General features: G+C 33.6%; 1 protein-coding gene across 4 annotated transcripts in view; it reads right to left on the reverse strand.

Annotated features, from left to right (window-relative positions):
- Cwc27 (CWC27 spliceosome associated cyclophilin) overlaps nt 1–17,862 on the reverse strand; it is a 203,475-nt gene that overhangs the window by 173,564 nt on the left and 12,049 nt on the right. For all 4 annotated transcript variants that reach the window (XR_012449160.1, XM_074077406.1, XM_020160397.2 and 1 more), the window contains exons 3-7: nt 16,508–16,620; nt 13,977–14,120; nt 12,506–12,604; nt 11,733–11,836; nt 9,538–9,607 (exon numbers count right to left, since the gene is read on the reverse strand). Coding sequence is in view for 3 of the 4 variants with exons in the window: in XM_074077406.1 (XP_073933507.1) it covers nt 9,538–9,607; nt 11,733–11,836; nt 12,506–12,604; nt 13,977–14,120; nt 16,508–16,620 (530 nt within the window). In the remaining variant the exon portion in view is untranslated. The remainder of the gene's footprint in view (nt 1–9,537; nt 9,608–11,732; nt 11,837–12,505; nt 12,605–13,976; nt 14,121–16,507; nt 16,621–17,862) is intronic.

Raw genomic sequence — 17,862 nt, forward strand, 5'->3', positions numbered from 1 at the left:
GCTGAAGTGGGAGGATTATGTGAGCCCTAGAGGCCGAGACCGATTTGGGTTAACATCTTGAGACCGTCTCACGACAACAACATAAACAATAATTAAGAAAGGTAGTAGTTGAGCCAAGAGTTTCAAAATGTAGTATTCCATAAGCTTACAAGTTTTAGTCTAAACTTGTACCATTTAATGGAAACAATGACCTTGTCAGATGTCAGAACGCTTGCCTACAAAATGGGAATAGAAGCCTTGACTATTTCACAGAATTAAACTTGTGCAAAAGTGTACAGTGAACGTAAAATGGCCTAAAGCATAACAACACTTGAATATCTAACATTTCCTCCTTCCACATTTCTAGCCATCAGGCTATCTTTGTATACTTTTAAGAACTATTCCCTTATGAGTTCTTCCTACCTGGCTACCTCCTGGAATCACAACCATAAGCATCACAGCCAGAGTTGGCCTCTGACCCTCTATTCCTGACCAAATGAGAGTTAACACAAATAAATAGCAGTAGAAAGTATATTATTCAAGTCTGTAAGTTCTTGCTCCATTAATGAGCTATATTATTTTATTTGTAAACATTAGTTTATAATTGTTAATTGAATTATTTTTTAAAACTCTTGAAAATCATGGAGTGATTTTTAAGTGTTCTCATCACAAAAAAATGATATGTGAAGTAATGTTTATGTTAATTAGCTTGATTTAGCCTGTCTACAATGTATGCATTATTTTAAAACATCACATTGTACATGATAAATATATATGATCTTTATTTGCCAATTTAAAATAATTACTTTAAAACAAAAAAATAAAGATTCTTGCCAACCATGGAAGCATACATCTATAATCCCAAAACTTGGGATGCTGAGGCAAGAGGGACTTTGAGTTCAAAGAGACCAGCCTGAGCTACATAGCAAGACCTTGTCTTAAAAAAAAAAAAAAAAAGAAAAGGAAGTTTATCTACCAAAACTTCTTTAAACAGCTTAAAGGAAAAAGAGCAAACTTGTTTCACAGTAATTTAAAGTAAGATTTGACAACAGGAGGAACATGTAAACTAATATGAATAATCATTCCATTCCAAATTTTAATTAACTTTTTAAATTGAATTAGTATGGAAGTATATGATCAAAACCAATTCTTTAGGCCTCCCTCCCTACTATAGTAAACTACATCCTGCAGGCAGAGAAAACAAATGGAAGAACTGAAGAAATTAGAAGACAGTCCCAAAGAGTGAAAATGAAATCTGACTTTTTCTGTAATGCCAATTCTCTTTCAATAACCCGTTTTGAGGTTCTTATTTGGCTAAAGGTTTTAGCTGCTGAAAAAAAATACTAAATATACTTAGTGAATGCAATGTAAGATGCTCCACAGAAAACTAAAAACTAACTGTCTATAAATCTAAAAATGAACATCAAAGGAAAATTATATTATCTGGAACTTCATAATAAAGAACAAAGAAGTAACAAAACAGCAGGAACTAAATGGAGTACAAGAGGGAGGGAGTGAGTGAGAAAGAAAGAAAGGAAATTAAGAAAGAAAGACACATGGTAGTACAGAAGAATAACACTGGCCAAGAATATAGAAGGTCTGGGACTCAACCTCTAACTCTTGTGTGATAGTAAATTTTATGGGCAACCAATCGAGGTCATGGAACTTAATTATTTAGTTAACACCAGTCTACATGTTGCATGATTTTTTTTTGACATCTAAATGGGTGGGCTTTGAGTTACCCTCCATAATGTGAGTGAGCTTCATTTAAGCAACTGAAGACTTTAAGAGCAAGTCTGAGGATTCCCAAAGAAGCAATTCTGCCTTAAGGCCACAACATACAAATCTTGCCTTGAGTTTCCACCCTGAAGATTTCATACTCATTAACTATTCCTATGTTTCCAGCTTGCTGGCCTACTCTATGTATTTGGCTTTGCCAGTTCCCACAATCACATGGGTGTCAATTTCTATAAATACATAGGCCCTCTTCCTCTTCCTCTTCTCCTCCTACTGCCTCTTTCCTTCTCCTTAGCTAAAAAAATAAAGGAATTTCAGAGGTAACTTAATCTATTCTCCTACCTAATGCAGGAATTTCTGTGAGATCACTGCAAACTGCTCAACCCATACCTGAATTACTATAAATGAACAAGCAAGTCCTATTATTACATATACATCATATAGTTTAGTTACATTATATGGCTTAGTTTAGATATAGATTAAAAGGCAGAATTTGGCCCCCAATGTCCATGTTCCAGAACCTGTGAATATGCTATCTTACATGGCAAGGGGAACTATGTAGATATATTAAAGATTTTGAGATAGGGAGATTATTGTGGATTATCAAAGTGAATCCAGTGTAATCATAAGGGTCCTTAAAAGTAGAAGAGAAAGACAAGAGAGTTGGTTTTAAGGTGATACAATGAGAGAAAGAGTTTACTAGTCTTTAAAGATGGAGAAAGGGGCCACACCAAGGGATACAGAAAGTATCTAGAAGTTGGAAAAGGCAAGGGAATGAATTCTCTCTAGAATCTCCTCAAAGAAGGCAGCTCTGCCAACATATGGATATTTGGCCCAGTGAAGGCTATTTCAGACTTCTGACCTCCACTAGAATAGGATACTAAGTTTGTTTTGTTTCACGCTAAAAAATACGTGGCAATTTTATAATAGTAATAAAAAACAAATAAAGTATGTTAATATATTTTTTAAGATCATTAACTATAAACAACTAGAAAGATAAGTAAATTGAAGTTGCACAAAATTTGATGCAGCAGAAAAATTTTATAAATTAAACTAATATTCTGACAATCTCTGTGCTTAATGACTAGCAGGACTCTCCATACCATAGCAACCTCCCAACTTAGGGGAAAAGTTTAATTTCATAAGATAAACTAGAATAGCACAAAACATTCTTATTTATCTTTAAAAGTGGAGAATTATCTACCAATATAACACTTTCTGGGTGAGAAAAAGCCCTTCTATAACTCTGAGTTTGAAGTAAAATGTTAACATGTCTTGTAGTGACAGAAATATTATTTATATCACTGTGAACAGGCACAAGTCAACTATTGTATTAAAAGCTGGCTACTGAAATACTTTTGTAATGAATCTACTGCTTAATGTGCCTCATGAAAACTACATGTCCAATGGTAAGCTTTTACTTGGAAAACATTTTCTAATAATTGTGTATAAGTTATACATAGAATTCACGAATGAACCTTAAATCAATATAGACATTGAATGAAAATATTACTTAAGAAAGCAGTATGTAGAGAGGGATCTCCTAGATAAAATCCTTCAAATAACTGAAGGTTAAGGTAATATTTTCACTTCTCCAAAGTTTAACTTGTTCCTCAACTCTTCCCTATGTGAAGTGACTTGAGGCATCACCCCCATCCTCCTCATCACCTCCCTTTCTCTGGATGCATCTAGTTTGTCAATATCTTTCTTAAATGTATTTAGAACTGAGCAAAGTGTTGTAAATGTGATCCAAATAATGTGGGGAATGTTAAATTCCTTATCCCAGAGACTTATTCTTTATAATTCAACCAGGGATTGTTAAATCATATCTACTCAGCTGATTTTAATGAATGAAAGTATAGAATTTGCACACACTCCTATTACATTTCACCTTACTAGTTCAAAAAATCAGGCACAGATTAACAAGAAAGCACCATTTGGGCAGAAGTATTCAATTAGCTACAAATCTATCTGACTGCATTATCTCCCAGATCATATTTCTTTACTTTACCCACAAGAATATCATGAGAGAGTCTCACAGTATGCTTTTCTGAACCCAAGATATGATTATGGCATGCCTCTATCATGCAGTCCTATCAAAGAGGAAATGAAGTCAGTCTGGAAAGTCACTTAACAGAGTCTCAGTTTCCTCATCTATAAAGAAAGGAAGTTGGACTAGATCCCTTTCAGCTATAAAATTCTATGATTCTAAAGAGATTTTATCAAGTACTAGAAAGACACTGAAATAAATAATGAAGGAAAGTTAACCCATGTGGGAGAGACACCTTTTCATGAATAAGTGAGTGGGGGTAAAGGAGTGTCTGTAATCCCACACTGATAACCATAAACCACAGGGGATTCTATCTAATTTCTCCTCACACATAAAGTAAAGCCTCAATTCAGACTGTACCAATTATTAATTTATGATCAGTCAGACAGGTTCTGGAATAAAGCTTAGCACTATGGGCTCATTGAAAAAAGAAGCAAATGAATAATCAAAAATTATTTTTAAGCCTTTTAGAAATATTTAATTTCATGCAACCACTAAAACTGCAAATTGTTCTTAAGTCATTTTAAAAAAAGTCACTTGCTTGGCTTCAGTTCTAGTTATTTTATACATTTAAAAATAGTAAGGCTAAATTTTTTAAAAACCTATACTGGTCATACTTTTGTAATATTCAGTTTAGCTTTTCTTTTTTTCTTTTTTTTTTTTTTTTTTACAAAGATTTCACTTTACCAGAAAGGTAAAATGTATTTGAGGCATGCTCATAGTTGTAAGACCTGCATATAAACAAAATAAACAAAAATATACTTCTATTTGGGTTTTCTCAAGAATCTATCTGATGCACTCTAAAGCAAGTCCTTTCCTCCAGGCTAGTAAATTTCAACAATTTTCTTGATCTGTTTGCTCAAACTAGGCTAATCATTCATTCATGACATAAAGTGGACAAACAATTAAATTCTGAGGTCAGAGATTCTGCAATGTGCAGAATTCCGTGTGTAGAATGGGTTGTTGGTAAGTCATAATGTACAGGTGTACACCATGTTCTCAAAGGTTGCTCAAGCTATTATCAAAGACCTTCAGGAAGGACACTATGCCAATTATGCCAAACTTTTGGCATCCTACCTCAGAAGGCTGGGCTGTGCAGTATATTGCTCTATTTTAAGATATTTGACTTTCAAAGACATTTTTCTACATTGCATAATGTACCTTAATAAAGCATATCCATATCCTTACTTCATAATTCTAACTGGTACAGATTATTTCTATGTTACAAAGAGAAAAACTGAGACACAGAAAGATGAAGTTATCCAAGGTCACATAGTATTAGTGGAAAGTGAAGTTGCCATATGAGTTTGTATGATCCCAAATCCAAGCTATTTCTACTCCAACACACTGTCATTCAAAAATGAACAGAATCTATCTTCAAAGAGCTTGCATCCCAGGATTCTACACAATTAATATGGCAGAAAGTAAAGGGTGTAATATTGTAGTACACAATGAGAACACAGTCATATGCTTCTTATATAATAAAGTGAAAAAGATGTTTTAAAAAGGAAAATGTAAAGTAACACAGGAAAGGCAAATGTTAAGTTACAAAAAGAAAATAGTAAGAAAAACTAGGAAAGACATTTAGAAAAGATATTTTGAGTGCTGAAAATAAATATTATTTTGAAATCCAGAAATGGTGTGGGACATTTCACACAGTAAAAGGAACATGAACAAAGGTACAAGAAAGGAGAAAAGACAAGCCACATACGGAGAACAGCAAACCATTCAGATCTGTTACTGCAGTGTTTCCAACATTTCCCAGGTATGAATTCCAGAAAATTCATTGAAAGTACAGCTTTCCAAGACCCTTCCTTGGAATTTTTGATTCTGTGGGTCTGAGATGGGCACTAAGAATCTCACAATTTAAAAAGTTCTCAAGTGATTTTACCAACAGGGAAGTTTAAGAAGAACTAAGCTAAAGGGTTAGGTGAAGGGAAGTCATGAAAGCAGAGGCTAGAAAAGTTTCAAGGAATCTGGTGTTATTTTTATAGTTAACAAAGAGCAAGGGTAGCATCTTAAGCTTCAAGAAGGCCATTCTGGTAGTCATGAATGGAAGGAATAAAGATAAGGAAGACAGGAGGCCTGTGAGTAGGACTACTGAAATACCCAGGCTAGAGATAAGGAAGACTTCATCAAGGAAAGTAGCACATTAAAAGTTAAAAAATTAATTTCAGATATTTCTTTGATAAAAGCTTGCTAGGACATTGCAACTAACTGGTGATGTAATGGGAAAAAAAAAAAAAAAACCCAGAAAAGTCAGAACTGAATCCAAAGTTCTTTGAAGGATACTGATACCAGGAAACAAAATGAATTATGGAGGAAAAAAGATAAGGAGTTTTGTCCTTGACCAGAACAAGCTGGAGACAGCTGGAGAAAAGACAGGTAAGTGAGCCTAGAGATATGAATGTGTGACAGCAATTTTATCACACTGCACCCCTCACCCCCACACCTGTTAGAGTCAGATGAAAGAAATACTATGACACAATACTAGGATACTAATACTTATTTGATAATGTGGGCTGTAACTTTCTTGGCAGAGAGGAAATATTTTACTTAGATCTTGTAAAGTGTTGGAAGTGTTTCTCAGGTTTAAGAGCAAGTCAGAGTTATCTTGGTGATGTTCTTTCACATTGCAATCTTACAGCAAACACAAATGGCTTTTGGAGTAAAAGTTCACAATATTCAGTATAATTTAAACATCTTTTTTTCTACTTTATATAGTAGAAAGCAGAAGGAAGGTAAGCTTTGAACATTTAAAAGTTTTTGTTACAAATTAAAAAAAAAAACAAACAAACTTCCTACTAGAGTCCATCTCAAAGTGATTATGAGCAAAACTTACTTGAGCATAGTTATCTACCTTCCACCCAGAAAACTGTACTACCAATAAATTTCTTGGCAGTGTCTTGTTGGAGGAAAGACAGCTTCTGCGGCATCCACAATCATATTAGAGACTTAAAAAGCTGTAGGGCAAGCAGAAAGCCCTAAGTTCAAACTCCAGTACCATCAAAAAAAGAAAGAAAGCTTGATGCTGGTGACTCATGACTGTAGCCTAGCTACTCAGGAGACAAATATCAGGAGGATCACAGTTTGAAGCCAGCCTAGGCAAACAGTTCGGAGACCCTATCTTGAAAATACCCAATACAAAAAGAAGGGCTGACAGAGTGGCTCAAGTGGTAGAACGAACACCTGCCTTGTACGAGTGAGGCCCTAGTACTAAAAAAAGAAAAAGCTATAAAAGCCAAAGTCCAAAATTCTGATTCCACTATATCCTAATGATATATCTGTCCTGGAATAAGCAATTAAACATCAATGTATACATGATTATTATAGGAATGACAGAGAATATTGAACAAGAGTTAGAAGATGAGAAAATAAATCATTATAATGTAGCATTATTAGTACTTTGATGGCATAGACAAATTATCACAGAGCATTTCTAACTCAGTCTGGGTAGGAGTTTAGTGAGAGAGGGAGGTAGAGGTAGTCAGGAGATGATAGTATAACTAAATATTAAAGAAAAAACAAGTATAGATTAAAAAAAAAAAGAAGAGAGCACACTTCAGAAATATGGGAGGTGGGAGTACTATGAGAAAGGCATGGGTATGGTTGGAAACATGACATCTTTTTTGTTTGTTTTGATTTGGTGTTTGTTTTTTGGGACAGGGTCTTGCTATGCAGCCCAAGCTGGCCTCAAATTTATGATCCACCTTCCTTCCCTTCACAAGTGATAGGATTACACCTATATAGATAGATAACACCTGGCAGAACTTGACATCTTTAGACAACATTAATGAAAGTGAATCCTGGTAATTCCCAGACTGAAAACAAATATACCTACAAAATCATGATATCCATATAGCAAATCTTTCCTTTTTATGAGGTACAAATTTCAATGACAAATAATTCAAGGCTAATTAATGCATTAACATCTAAAAAAAGAGGACTACTGAGAAATCAAGGTGGCAGAGTGATAGGTGATGTTTATAAGGAAATAAGGAAAGGTTTTCATGAATAAATTAACTCAGTTTTAATATCTTATGTTGAATTTCCTAAACACAGGATAAGAATTCAGAAGAAATATTTTGTATCACCCAGAGGGGAATATTGGTTACAGGCAGGTGGTAATTGAATAAATAGTATTAAACAGATCATTCAGGGATACTGTAAAGAGCAAGAAAAATTATGATCAAATTATTTCTAATACATGCCCATTTTAATTTAGCTTTAATCAAGAAGTGTACGTAGAATGCTTACTACGTACACTTCAGCATAACCCTGAACCATGCTTAGAAGCACACGGATAAATAAGACAAGGGTAACAATAATGTGCTTTGCAAATGGTATCATTGTTAATATTGGTACGAAATAAGTGACTATGTTAAGAAAGCCAGGCAAGCTAGGTTATTAAGTTTTAATTACTATGATAAAGTTTTTTGAGCCTAACCTGTAAGTCTCAGTGTACACTAATTTTCATAAAAGGAAGGCCTTACAGAACCTTTGGGAGTAAAAACCCTTGAACATGGTTCAAAGTGTACAAAAAAATAACATGGTTTCTTGGTGTACAAATACCAGAATCTCTTCCAAACAACAGGAAGGCACTATAGATGTTTCAGCAATGGGTTTTGTGGTAAAAACGAAATTCAGAAAAACCATGGTAAGGATTAGTGGAGTAAAAGACCAGGAGGCAGTGTACAATCCAAAGACGTGGATTTTACAGTTCGACCTGGGTTCAGTTCCCAGCTGTAGCTACGTACTAGTTACATAGCTTTGAACAAATTTTAACCTAGCTATACTTGAATTTATTCACAAAATGAGTATTATAATAATAACACCAACCTCAAAGGACTGTGATAAGAATTAATGAAGCAAACTATATAGATATACATATATATACACACACACACATATATAAAACATTAAAATGAATGTAAGAATTTTAGTTTATGTCTATTTACTATAATAATGATAATAATCACTATCATCTAACAAGCCAAACAACAATTAAAAACTGAATCATAAAGTTGCACCATTAAAAAACTTACTTTAAAGCCAGATATTGGTGACTCACACCTGGAATCTAGCTACCTGGGAGGCTGAGATTGGGAAGATTACAGTTGGAGGCCAGAGCAAAAAGTTTGCAAGACTCTGTCTCAATGAACAGCTGGGCATAGCAGTGCATGTCTGTCATACCAAGCTACAAGGGTACTAAGATCAGGAAGATGGTGGTTACAAGCCAGCCCAGGCAAAAAGTTCACGAGATCCCATCTCGATGAAAAAAAGCTGGGCATGGTGGTACACTCACTCCTGCCATCCCAGCTACAGAGGGAAGCATAACAACAGAAGGATCAAGGTCCAGGCTGCCCTGCACAAAAAGCAACACCCTATCTCCAAAATACCCAGAGCAAACAGGACTAGAGGTTCAAGCATTAGAGTACTGGCCTAGCAAGTGTGAGGTACTGAGTTCAAACCCCACTACTGACAAAAAACAAAACAAATTAAAACAAACAAACAAAAACATTGTCTAGTTTTAACTGATAGGAAAAAAATGCCAAGTTTAAAAATAAATAAATTCAACTATCCTAAGAAGGCAACTTAACTCAGAATTTGTACATAGTACTTTATAAAGGCAATTTAATTTACACTTGCTGAGTGTGCACTGTGTAAAATGTGCTGTTCCAGCTATAGCAGGAGCAGACAACATAAAAATAAGTAAGAAATAGATGATAGTTTCTTTTATAATTCAGAACAAAGGTCAAATTAGAGATTACCTGACTAACTCGATTTACTTCCTCCTCTTCTTCTTCAGCTTCTTCTCCAAATGAGAGTAAACTAAAATTTCTAATCAAAAGAAGAGAAAAAAAGTTAGGAAGAAAAATTACACAAAATTCATAAATATCCTGTTTTCAAAGCAATAGAACACATGAACAAGAAGAAAAACATTCTATTTAAAGAAGAGAACACTACTTAGTCTTTAGTAGAAGTATACTAGGGCCTGCAATTTTGAGTAAATGCTTGGACCACCCATGTTTCATATCTTAGACAAAACTACTGACCAAAACCCATCCTGAGCACTGCCATTAAATGTATCCAGTTAAGTATGACAGAATAGCGTTTGCTATTTACTGAAATTAATAGCAGGATGGGAATTTCTGAAAAACTAATAAACATAGAGCCCTGTGAGCACTACAAATGGGGAGCAATTAAGGAACACAAACTTGTCAGACCCCTACCCCCTCAAAAAAGTAGTAAGTCTACAGGGACAAAAAACTTTGTCTACTCTGATCCTTCAAACTAAAAATTCTTAAGATAAATAAATTATTAACTCTCTCTTTCAAATATTGGAAAGATTAAAGACTTGACAATAAAAAATTTTTATTCAAAATCTACATGTAATCACTGAGTACCATATCATCCTTAACTTATTTGCTCTGCATGAAAACAAAACAATATAAAACACACACAAAAAACTCCTGAACTTGTTGTCAAGATAAATCATAGTGATGAAATACTGTAAATGAATATGACAATGATCTTTTATCTAAACCTAAGTTAGTCAAAATGAATAAACCAACGAATAAAAGAAAATCAAATGTACAGATATATTCGGAGCTATTTTGTCACATGGCATCAATTGCTTATTAAAGTATCAGGCTCACGTTTGACAGTTTATAAAAGCAACTTAATTTACTTGTTTTCTAGGATATATTAAAAAAGAAACTAATATTTCTGAATACCTACAACCTACACTTCAAATGAAAACAACCCAAAATTTATAGCCCCCCCCCAAAAAAGGATAAAACTACAGGGTATTTGCACAGACTCCTTCTCACTTAATTTCAAAACTACCAGGTACTGAACTTATGATAACCTTCAACTTACACACTGAGGCAACTGAAGCTCAGAAAGATTAATGAGGTTTGCTTCTTACAAACTGGGTGGAAGAATTATACTTAAAATGATCTGAATCTAACATTTATCAGTACAGTGAAATCCCTAAAATGATGCCACAATTCAGTAAAAAAGCAAGTTGAAATTAACTCTGCACTTAAGGAAACAAAATATTAATAATGCAAAAAGTACTGTTGTAAAATACTGAAATTTCTCTTAAAAAAGAAACTTGTTTATTTGGAAAACTATCTTCAGGAATAAATCCAATTCTGGATTCTATAATTCTCTGAATGATACAGCTTTATTTAAAAATATTTACCAGGTTATTCTTTTCTTGGCAGTACTGGGGCTTGGGATTTGAACTGAGGGCTTGGTGCTTATGAGGCAGACACTCTAGGCAGACAGTTTTTTGCTCTGGTCATTTTTGAAGATAGGGTCTTGCTTTTTGCCCAGTCCTTCTATTTTAAGCTTCTAGCAAGCCAGGGCAACAGGTGCATGCCACCATGCCCATTTTTTTTTTCCATTGAGATGGGATCTTACAAACTGTTTTGTCCAGGGGCTGGCCTGAAATTGCAGTGCTCCTGATCTCAGCCTCCCAAGTAGCTAGTATTACAGGTGTGAACTCCCATCATCCAGTTAAAATTATTCTTAATAGCACCAAAAAAGGAGCAAAACAATTAAAGAAATTATGCAATTATACAATATACGTATTAAAAATATTTTTATACTGTTCTCTACTCTCCAAATTCTTTATACTGAGCATATATTAATTTAAAAACAAGCAAAAAACAAGTTTCCCACTAACTTATTTATATAGTTGATACAGTAAACACAAAATATTTATCTAATACAGATTTTATGTGGACATCTGAGATGACACATTTTTAGCTTAAGTTTAAGTTATATAAACATTTTTTTTTTTAAATAAAACCCCCATACATCTAATTCTGACATCTCCTGGGTTCAAATTAGCCTATCCCCTGCTAATAAACAATTATTACCAAAGGAAATAAACTAAACCAAGTAAGTTAGTGTCACTTTTACAGTTGAAGAAGAATCTTTCTACTTTGATTACTTTGTGCCTTTGGGTTTCAATTTCTTGACTTCCTCCTCTGGTTTCTCCTTTTTGGGCTTTTTAATTTCCCTTGGAATGATGTCATCAAAAGGATTAAACAAAACCTATGATAAGAAATATTTTGAAAATGTTATTCCATTTTTAAAATTTCACAAAAATTTAAACCAATATTTAATTGTATTGACATTAGTGTCTAAATTATTAGTATGGTGATAAATATACAACATGAGTACTTACTCTTCCATGGCCTCATGGGTCCTCCCAAGAATCCTATGTGCTATTTTAAGTAAAGAATATTATATCTTATCCCTATTTTACAAAAGGGAAAAACATTTAGGAAAATTTAAATGATACATAGGAAGAGAAACAAACCTAGATGTTTTGACCCTAAATCAAATGCTCTTAAGGACCTGGATTCCTCAATAAAGGATAATTTTTAAATTACCTATGAAGTCACCTCTTTGGGCTAAATAAATAATTCCTCTAACTTTCCATTATGAATTGAGTCCTTCATTCACTGAACTATCATCTAATGTTCCACCTTTGAATTTAAACCTTTAATTTAAAAAAAATCTTTTTTAAAAAAAATTATTGTCATGCTGGACATTGTGACATTTACAGAAATTCTTAATCAGAAATTGTGACTAAATAAAGAAATAAGTCATGATACTAATTTAGTATCAAGTCATCATCTAGTAGTTTAAACATACACATGCTCAATTCCTCTTAAATGATAATTGAAGTCCTGTGTCACATAAGAATCATGCTCCTACCTCACAACTTTTGATTTTGTGTGGGTTGCGTGGTCTTTCTTGATCATCAATATCTACTTCTGTCAGTCGTAGCATGTTATACACTGTGTCCCCTGTAACCTAGCAAATAAAAATACAAAATACAATTGGAACCTTTTGTATTCATCCTTTAAATTAGTGGTGACTTTGGAAAATATTTTTTAAAGGGGAATTTCACATTATTACATGAGAAATATGCAATAAACAATGCAAATAAAGCATCTTCATTTTAAGAGGGAAAAGAAAAAGTAGGTTCAATCTCTCAATAAACTTTTTTTAGGAAATTTTCAGTATCTACTTAATATTAGCTTTACTAAAAGTAAAAACATAATGCTAAATAATCTCCTTACTGAATGTCATTTTTCCCTCCAAACATCATAAACACATTTAGACATTAGAGTAAAATAGGATAAGCAAATAATAACAAAGTGATAAGTACTTTATAGGTATTATTTCATTTAATCCACACAAACACCTAAACATATGAGCTATCATTATCCTTCTACACATGAGAAAATAGGTCAAAGAAGTTATAGACCCAACAATGGTGGCTTTTCCAACTGAAAACTTATACACTATATGTTGTCTCTAATATGTAAGTTATATAATAACAATTATTAAAAATGGTGCAGAAAAATAACTTATTCAGAAAAGCTGCATTGGGAATAGCTCAAAAGAAAATGCCTATGTGTACTTCCTAACATGTTGTTAAGAATTGAACAACATTAACTTTATGGTTTCAAGTGTGACTCCTTTTTATTCAACATTTTTCAAGATTTTAAACAACACCAGTTTTCCAATACACTGTTTGTTTTCCTCCTTTCATCATTACAAAATCTAGTTTTGCCTAAGATATGAGAAAGCAATTCTTATTGAACCAGCAGAGGGGGCTGATAAGCTAGGAATAGCTAATGTCTAAGAATTAAAACAGGAATATACTCGTGAGAGAAGGAAACCTTAGAATCCTTTTTTAAAAGAGAATTGTTAAAAACTCTATAGGAAGAACATTTCCTCGTATGACATTAAAAGTGAGCGGGATTAAACAGGTACCATTCAAAGTAATATATCTAATAAAAACTTTCAATGTCAACACAACTTCTTTAAATTTAAGAAAATTCATCACTAATAAGCTTTAAACCACTAAATATCATTATTTAAGTGTCTTTCTAAAATTGTAAAAACAATATTGGCTGAATGGCATAGTAATTAATACTACTAGTAAGATTTTAAAGGACATATTAAAGTCATAACAAATGACTGATCGGAAACATGCAATAAAGAATCCAGGTGATCCTTTACAGTTCACTGTAATAGGAACATATTCAATCATTTTTAAATAATAAATAAATATAGGGAATATTTTTATGAAGGCAGTTGTTAGACAACTTGGTCACATGTATCATAGAAGACTGACGAAGAAAAAAAAAGCCATAGGTTCAAGATAGACACTAACCTTTCCAAAGATGGTGTGTTTATTGTTAAGTTCATCTGCTCGACCCAGTGTAAAGAAAAACTGGCTGCCATTATCATGAGGACCAGCATTTGCCATGGCAACCAGTCCTCTCCGATTAAAACGCAATCGTGAGTGAAATTCATCCTGAAGCATAAAAAGATTTAGTAAATGCCCTCAGTCATAAGACCTTTCACATTCAATCAGTTATGTAGCAAACCAGTAAGATCTCACAATTTCTCATTAAAAAAAAAAAAATTGAAGAAGCAGAGTGTAAGTGGCTCATGCCTGTAATCCTAGCCATTCAGGAGGCAGAGATCAGGAGGATCACGGTTCAAAGCCCCCCTGGCCAAACAGTTCATGAGACCCTATCTCAAAAATACTCAACACAAAAAAGGATTGGCAGAGTGGCTCAAGTGGTAGAGCACCTGCTTAGCAAGCCAAAGCCCAGTTTAAACCCCAGTGTCCCAAAACAACAGCAAAACCTCTAGTATAATCAAGTCCAATGTTTAGTATTCTTTCAATGGGTTTAAACCTAAATTCACTAGCCTGTATTTTCTAAATATACTCGGTCACGAAAATAGCTTGTTTTTTGGAAATCTGTTTACTTACATACAAAAGAAGGGGACTCTAAGGGAATAGATTTGAGGCTCATTTCCCAATTCTTATTCTTCAAAATCATCTAAACTTTTAAAACCTTCTATTATTTCTCCATGAAACCCATCTTTGAATCATTATGAAATCTTCAACTATTGTTCCTTCCCGTCTCATTATAAATGCCATGAAACAATTACTTTCCTTTTGCTTTCTTGAATTCAAACCATCTACCATGATTGGGTTAATGTGATTTTGTTGCATTTTAAAAGTTCTCAGTTTAATCTTTTCTGAACTGGCACTGGTCCCATTTGGCAGTCCCAAAAGAGCAGGTGCAAGCCTTTCCAAGGTGGTTTTCTCCTTTTGATAGGGCTACATAACAGATTCGTTAGTCTCTTAGTTAATAGAATTTCCCTCCAGACCTGATGGTGTATTTATAATGTAGCCATGTTATATAAGCAATGCTTTTCAAAAAGGAAGTATTTTTCCTTGATAAATAATTCTTAAGAGATTTGAACTCGATAAATCATAACCATGCATTGTGTTTGAAAGGATCTAACTGAAAAACTTAACAAGATAACTGTACTAATAAAGCAAAAACCATAAGTTAGGAAGAAATTGTCAAAAAGGGCTATTCTGTTATAACAAATAATAGAATAAAGGAATGCTTCCTTGTGAGGCAAAGACTCTAAAATAAGACATCACCTTGGTAAAATATAACACAGCCTAACAACGACATCTGAGATTTTTTAATTAACCATTTCATATTTTCTAAGGCCATTATCATCTGGAAACTAAAGCAAACATTCAAGTATTTTTCTCAAGAATCGTACTGCGTCCCAATAAAAGATGAAAGGAGACTCCAGACATTTTTTTACTACGAGAATATACACAAAGTTTAAAAACTCCCCTATTTTAAAAACTACTGATGTTCACTCAAAGAACCTAATATTGATACCACATAGGTTTAGCTTTACTTAAATGTACTGTTGTTCCTAATTTCTTAAAATATAATATTAACTCTACTCTTCTTAGATCTATGTTGGCAGTTAAGAAATCTCTATTCTTGACTAATTCACCTTTTTCTAATTTTTTTTTATGTCTCGTGTTTTCTTCTCTTCTTGTGATTTTCCACTGTGGCCTGCATTTTGTGCTACAGAGATCTATTGTGTGTAATTTAGAATAAATTCTGCTATAAGGGATGGAATTGTCTTTCATATTTTTTTAAGTTGAAGCCCTAATCCCCATTGTGACTACATTTGGGCCTATGAGGAAGTGATGAACGTGATAAAGGTGATAAAGGTGAGATGACGTCATAAGAGTGGGGCTCTAATCCAATGGGGCTTATCTCCTTATAGAAAAAGGAAGAGACACCAAAGCTGGCTTTCCCTTGCTCTTGTGGAGACATTGGAGAAAGCAGTCATCTGCAAGCCAGGAAGAGTCCTCATCAAGAACGAAATTGGCAGATACATTGACCTTGGAGTTCCCATCCTCCAGACTGTGAGAAAAAAAAAAACTGTTGTTTAAGCCACCCAATCTGTAGTATTCGGTTATGTCAGCCCAAGCTGACTATTACAGATTCCAGATAGTGTTTACATAAAATGTTTTAAAATAAAATAGCATATTCAATGTTCTAAAAATGTTTTACATTTATAGAGCGTCAGAAATTAGGTGAGTCAGACATCAGGAAATAAGCTCTGTGGTTTTTTGCTCCTGGATCACATTTTTTTCACCTCCACCTTTAGCACTCCTGAATTCAAACTACTATAAAAGCTTGCAATAAGAAATGCAGGGTAATAGTTGTTTTATCCCTGTAAAATTTTAAATATGTGACAGCTGATTTTGTATACAATGTGAATGCTTATTCTTCTTGTGGAACACAACCATTTTTGACTAAGCAATCTAAGTTATTTGCAATAATAATAAAAATTCAGTCGTACTTTGAATGGGGCTCCATAGATAGACTCTCCACCAGTTCCTGTACCAGTAGGATCTCCTCCTTGGACTATGAAACCAGGTACAACTCTATGAAAAATGGTGTTGTCATAATAAGCTGAAAGAAATGAAAAGTTATTATCAATTTTTAAAATTAACTGTATCTATATTAATCAGAATTAACATACAACTAGAATCGCAAGATTTATTTCACAGAATGTTGAATTGGCTTTCAAATCAAAACCTTTTCTTCCCTACTTCTTATAAAAAATTTACTTTTCAAAACAGCATGCTTCTATAAAAACCAGAGAGGTGGTTATTTTGTTTTTATCTCCAGGATTCTCTCAAACTCTGGATTACTTTTTTCAAAATAAAAATTAGAGGTTGGTAAACACCAGTGGTTCTGGGGGTAGAGGGAGAAGAGCAGCAATTTTGTGCCCCAGGGACATTTGTCAGGATCTTGAAATGTTTTTGGTTACACAGCTAGAGAATACTACTGGCATCTTGTGGGTAGTGGGCAGGAATACTGCTAAACATTTTAAAATGTAAAGGACAGTCCCCACTACAAAGGATAACCAGCCCAAAATGTCTAGTGCTGATGCTGAGAAAATGTGATAGAGATGAGTATTTCATTTCCTACTTCTTCCTCTTCTCCCAATAGAAAATTAATTTAGTAATATACAAATACATGAACCCACATGTTAAAATTACTTACTGATTATGGCTCTAGCACTATCAATGCAGTCTCCTCAAGAAACTTTTTAATAAATAAAATAATCACCACTATACATACTTGAATCCAATTAAATACTTTCATTCATTTTTCGAGGTGATTGAAATAAATTATTTATATATAAATATATAATTTCAAAGTCACAAACATATAAGAGAGAGTGTACATGATCTTATACAGGACTTATTATCTGGAACCTAGATCATTAAGGAGAATTCATAGAAGAGAGAGAAGTTAAATAGGGCAGAAACATGACATCTCAGTAAGGCAAAGCACAATCAAGGAATTTGGTGGTAGGGGGTAAAAATTAGGGTTTGACTAAATAAGAAAGCTTAACATTAAGAAGAATAACAATGCCCAACATACATAAGAAAAGAGCTCAACATCATTAGTCTGATTTGCATTATGGAAACACAAATCAAAACCACACTAAGATGGCTAACATCAAAAACCCTTAAAATAACAAGTGTTGGTAAGGGTAGGGAGAAATTGGAATTCTCATACATTGCTGTTGGGTTTGTAAAATGGTGTACAAAGTTAAGCATAGAATTATAACATGATACAGCAATTTATACACACACACACACACACACACACACACACACACACACACACACACAAAAGAAT

Source organism: Castor canadensis, chromosome 6 (genome assembly GCF_047511655.1).
Source record: "Castor canadensis chromosome 6, mCasCan1.hap1v2, whole genome shotgun sequence".
Lineage (NCBI taxonomy): Eukaryota > Metazoa > Chordata > Mammalia > Rodentia > Castoridae > Castor > Castor canadensis.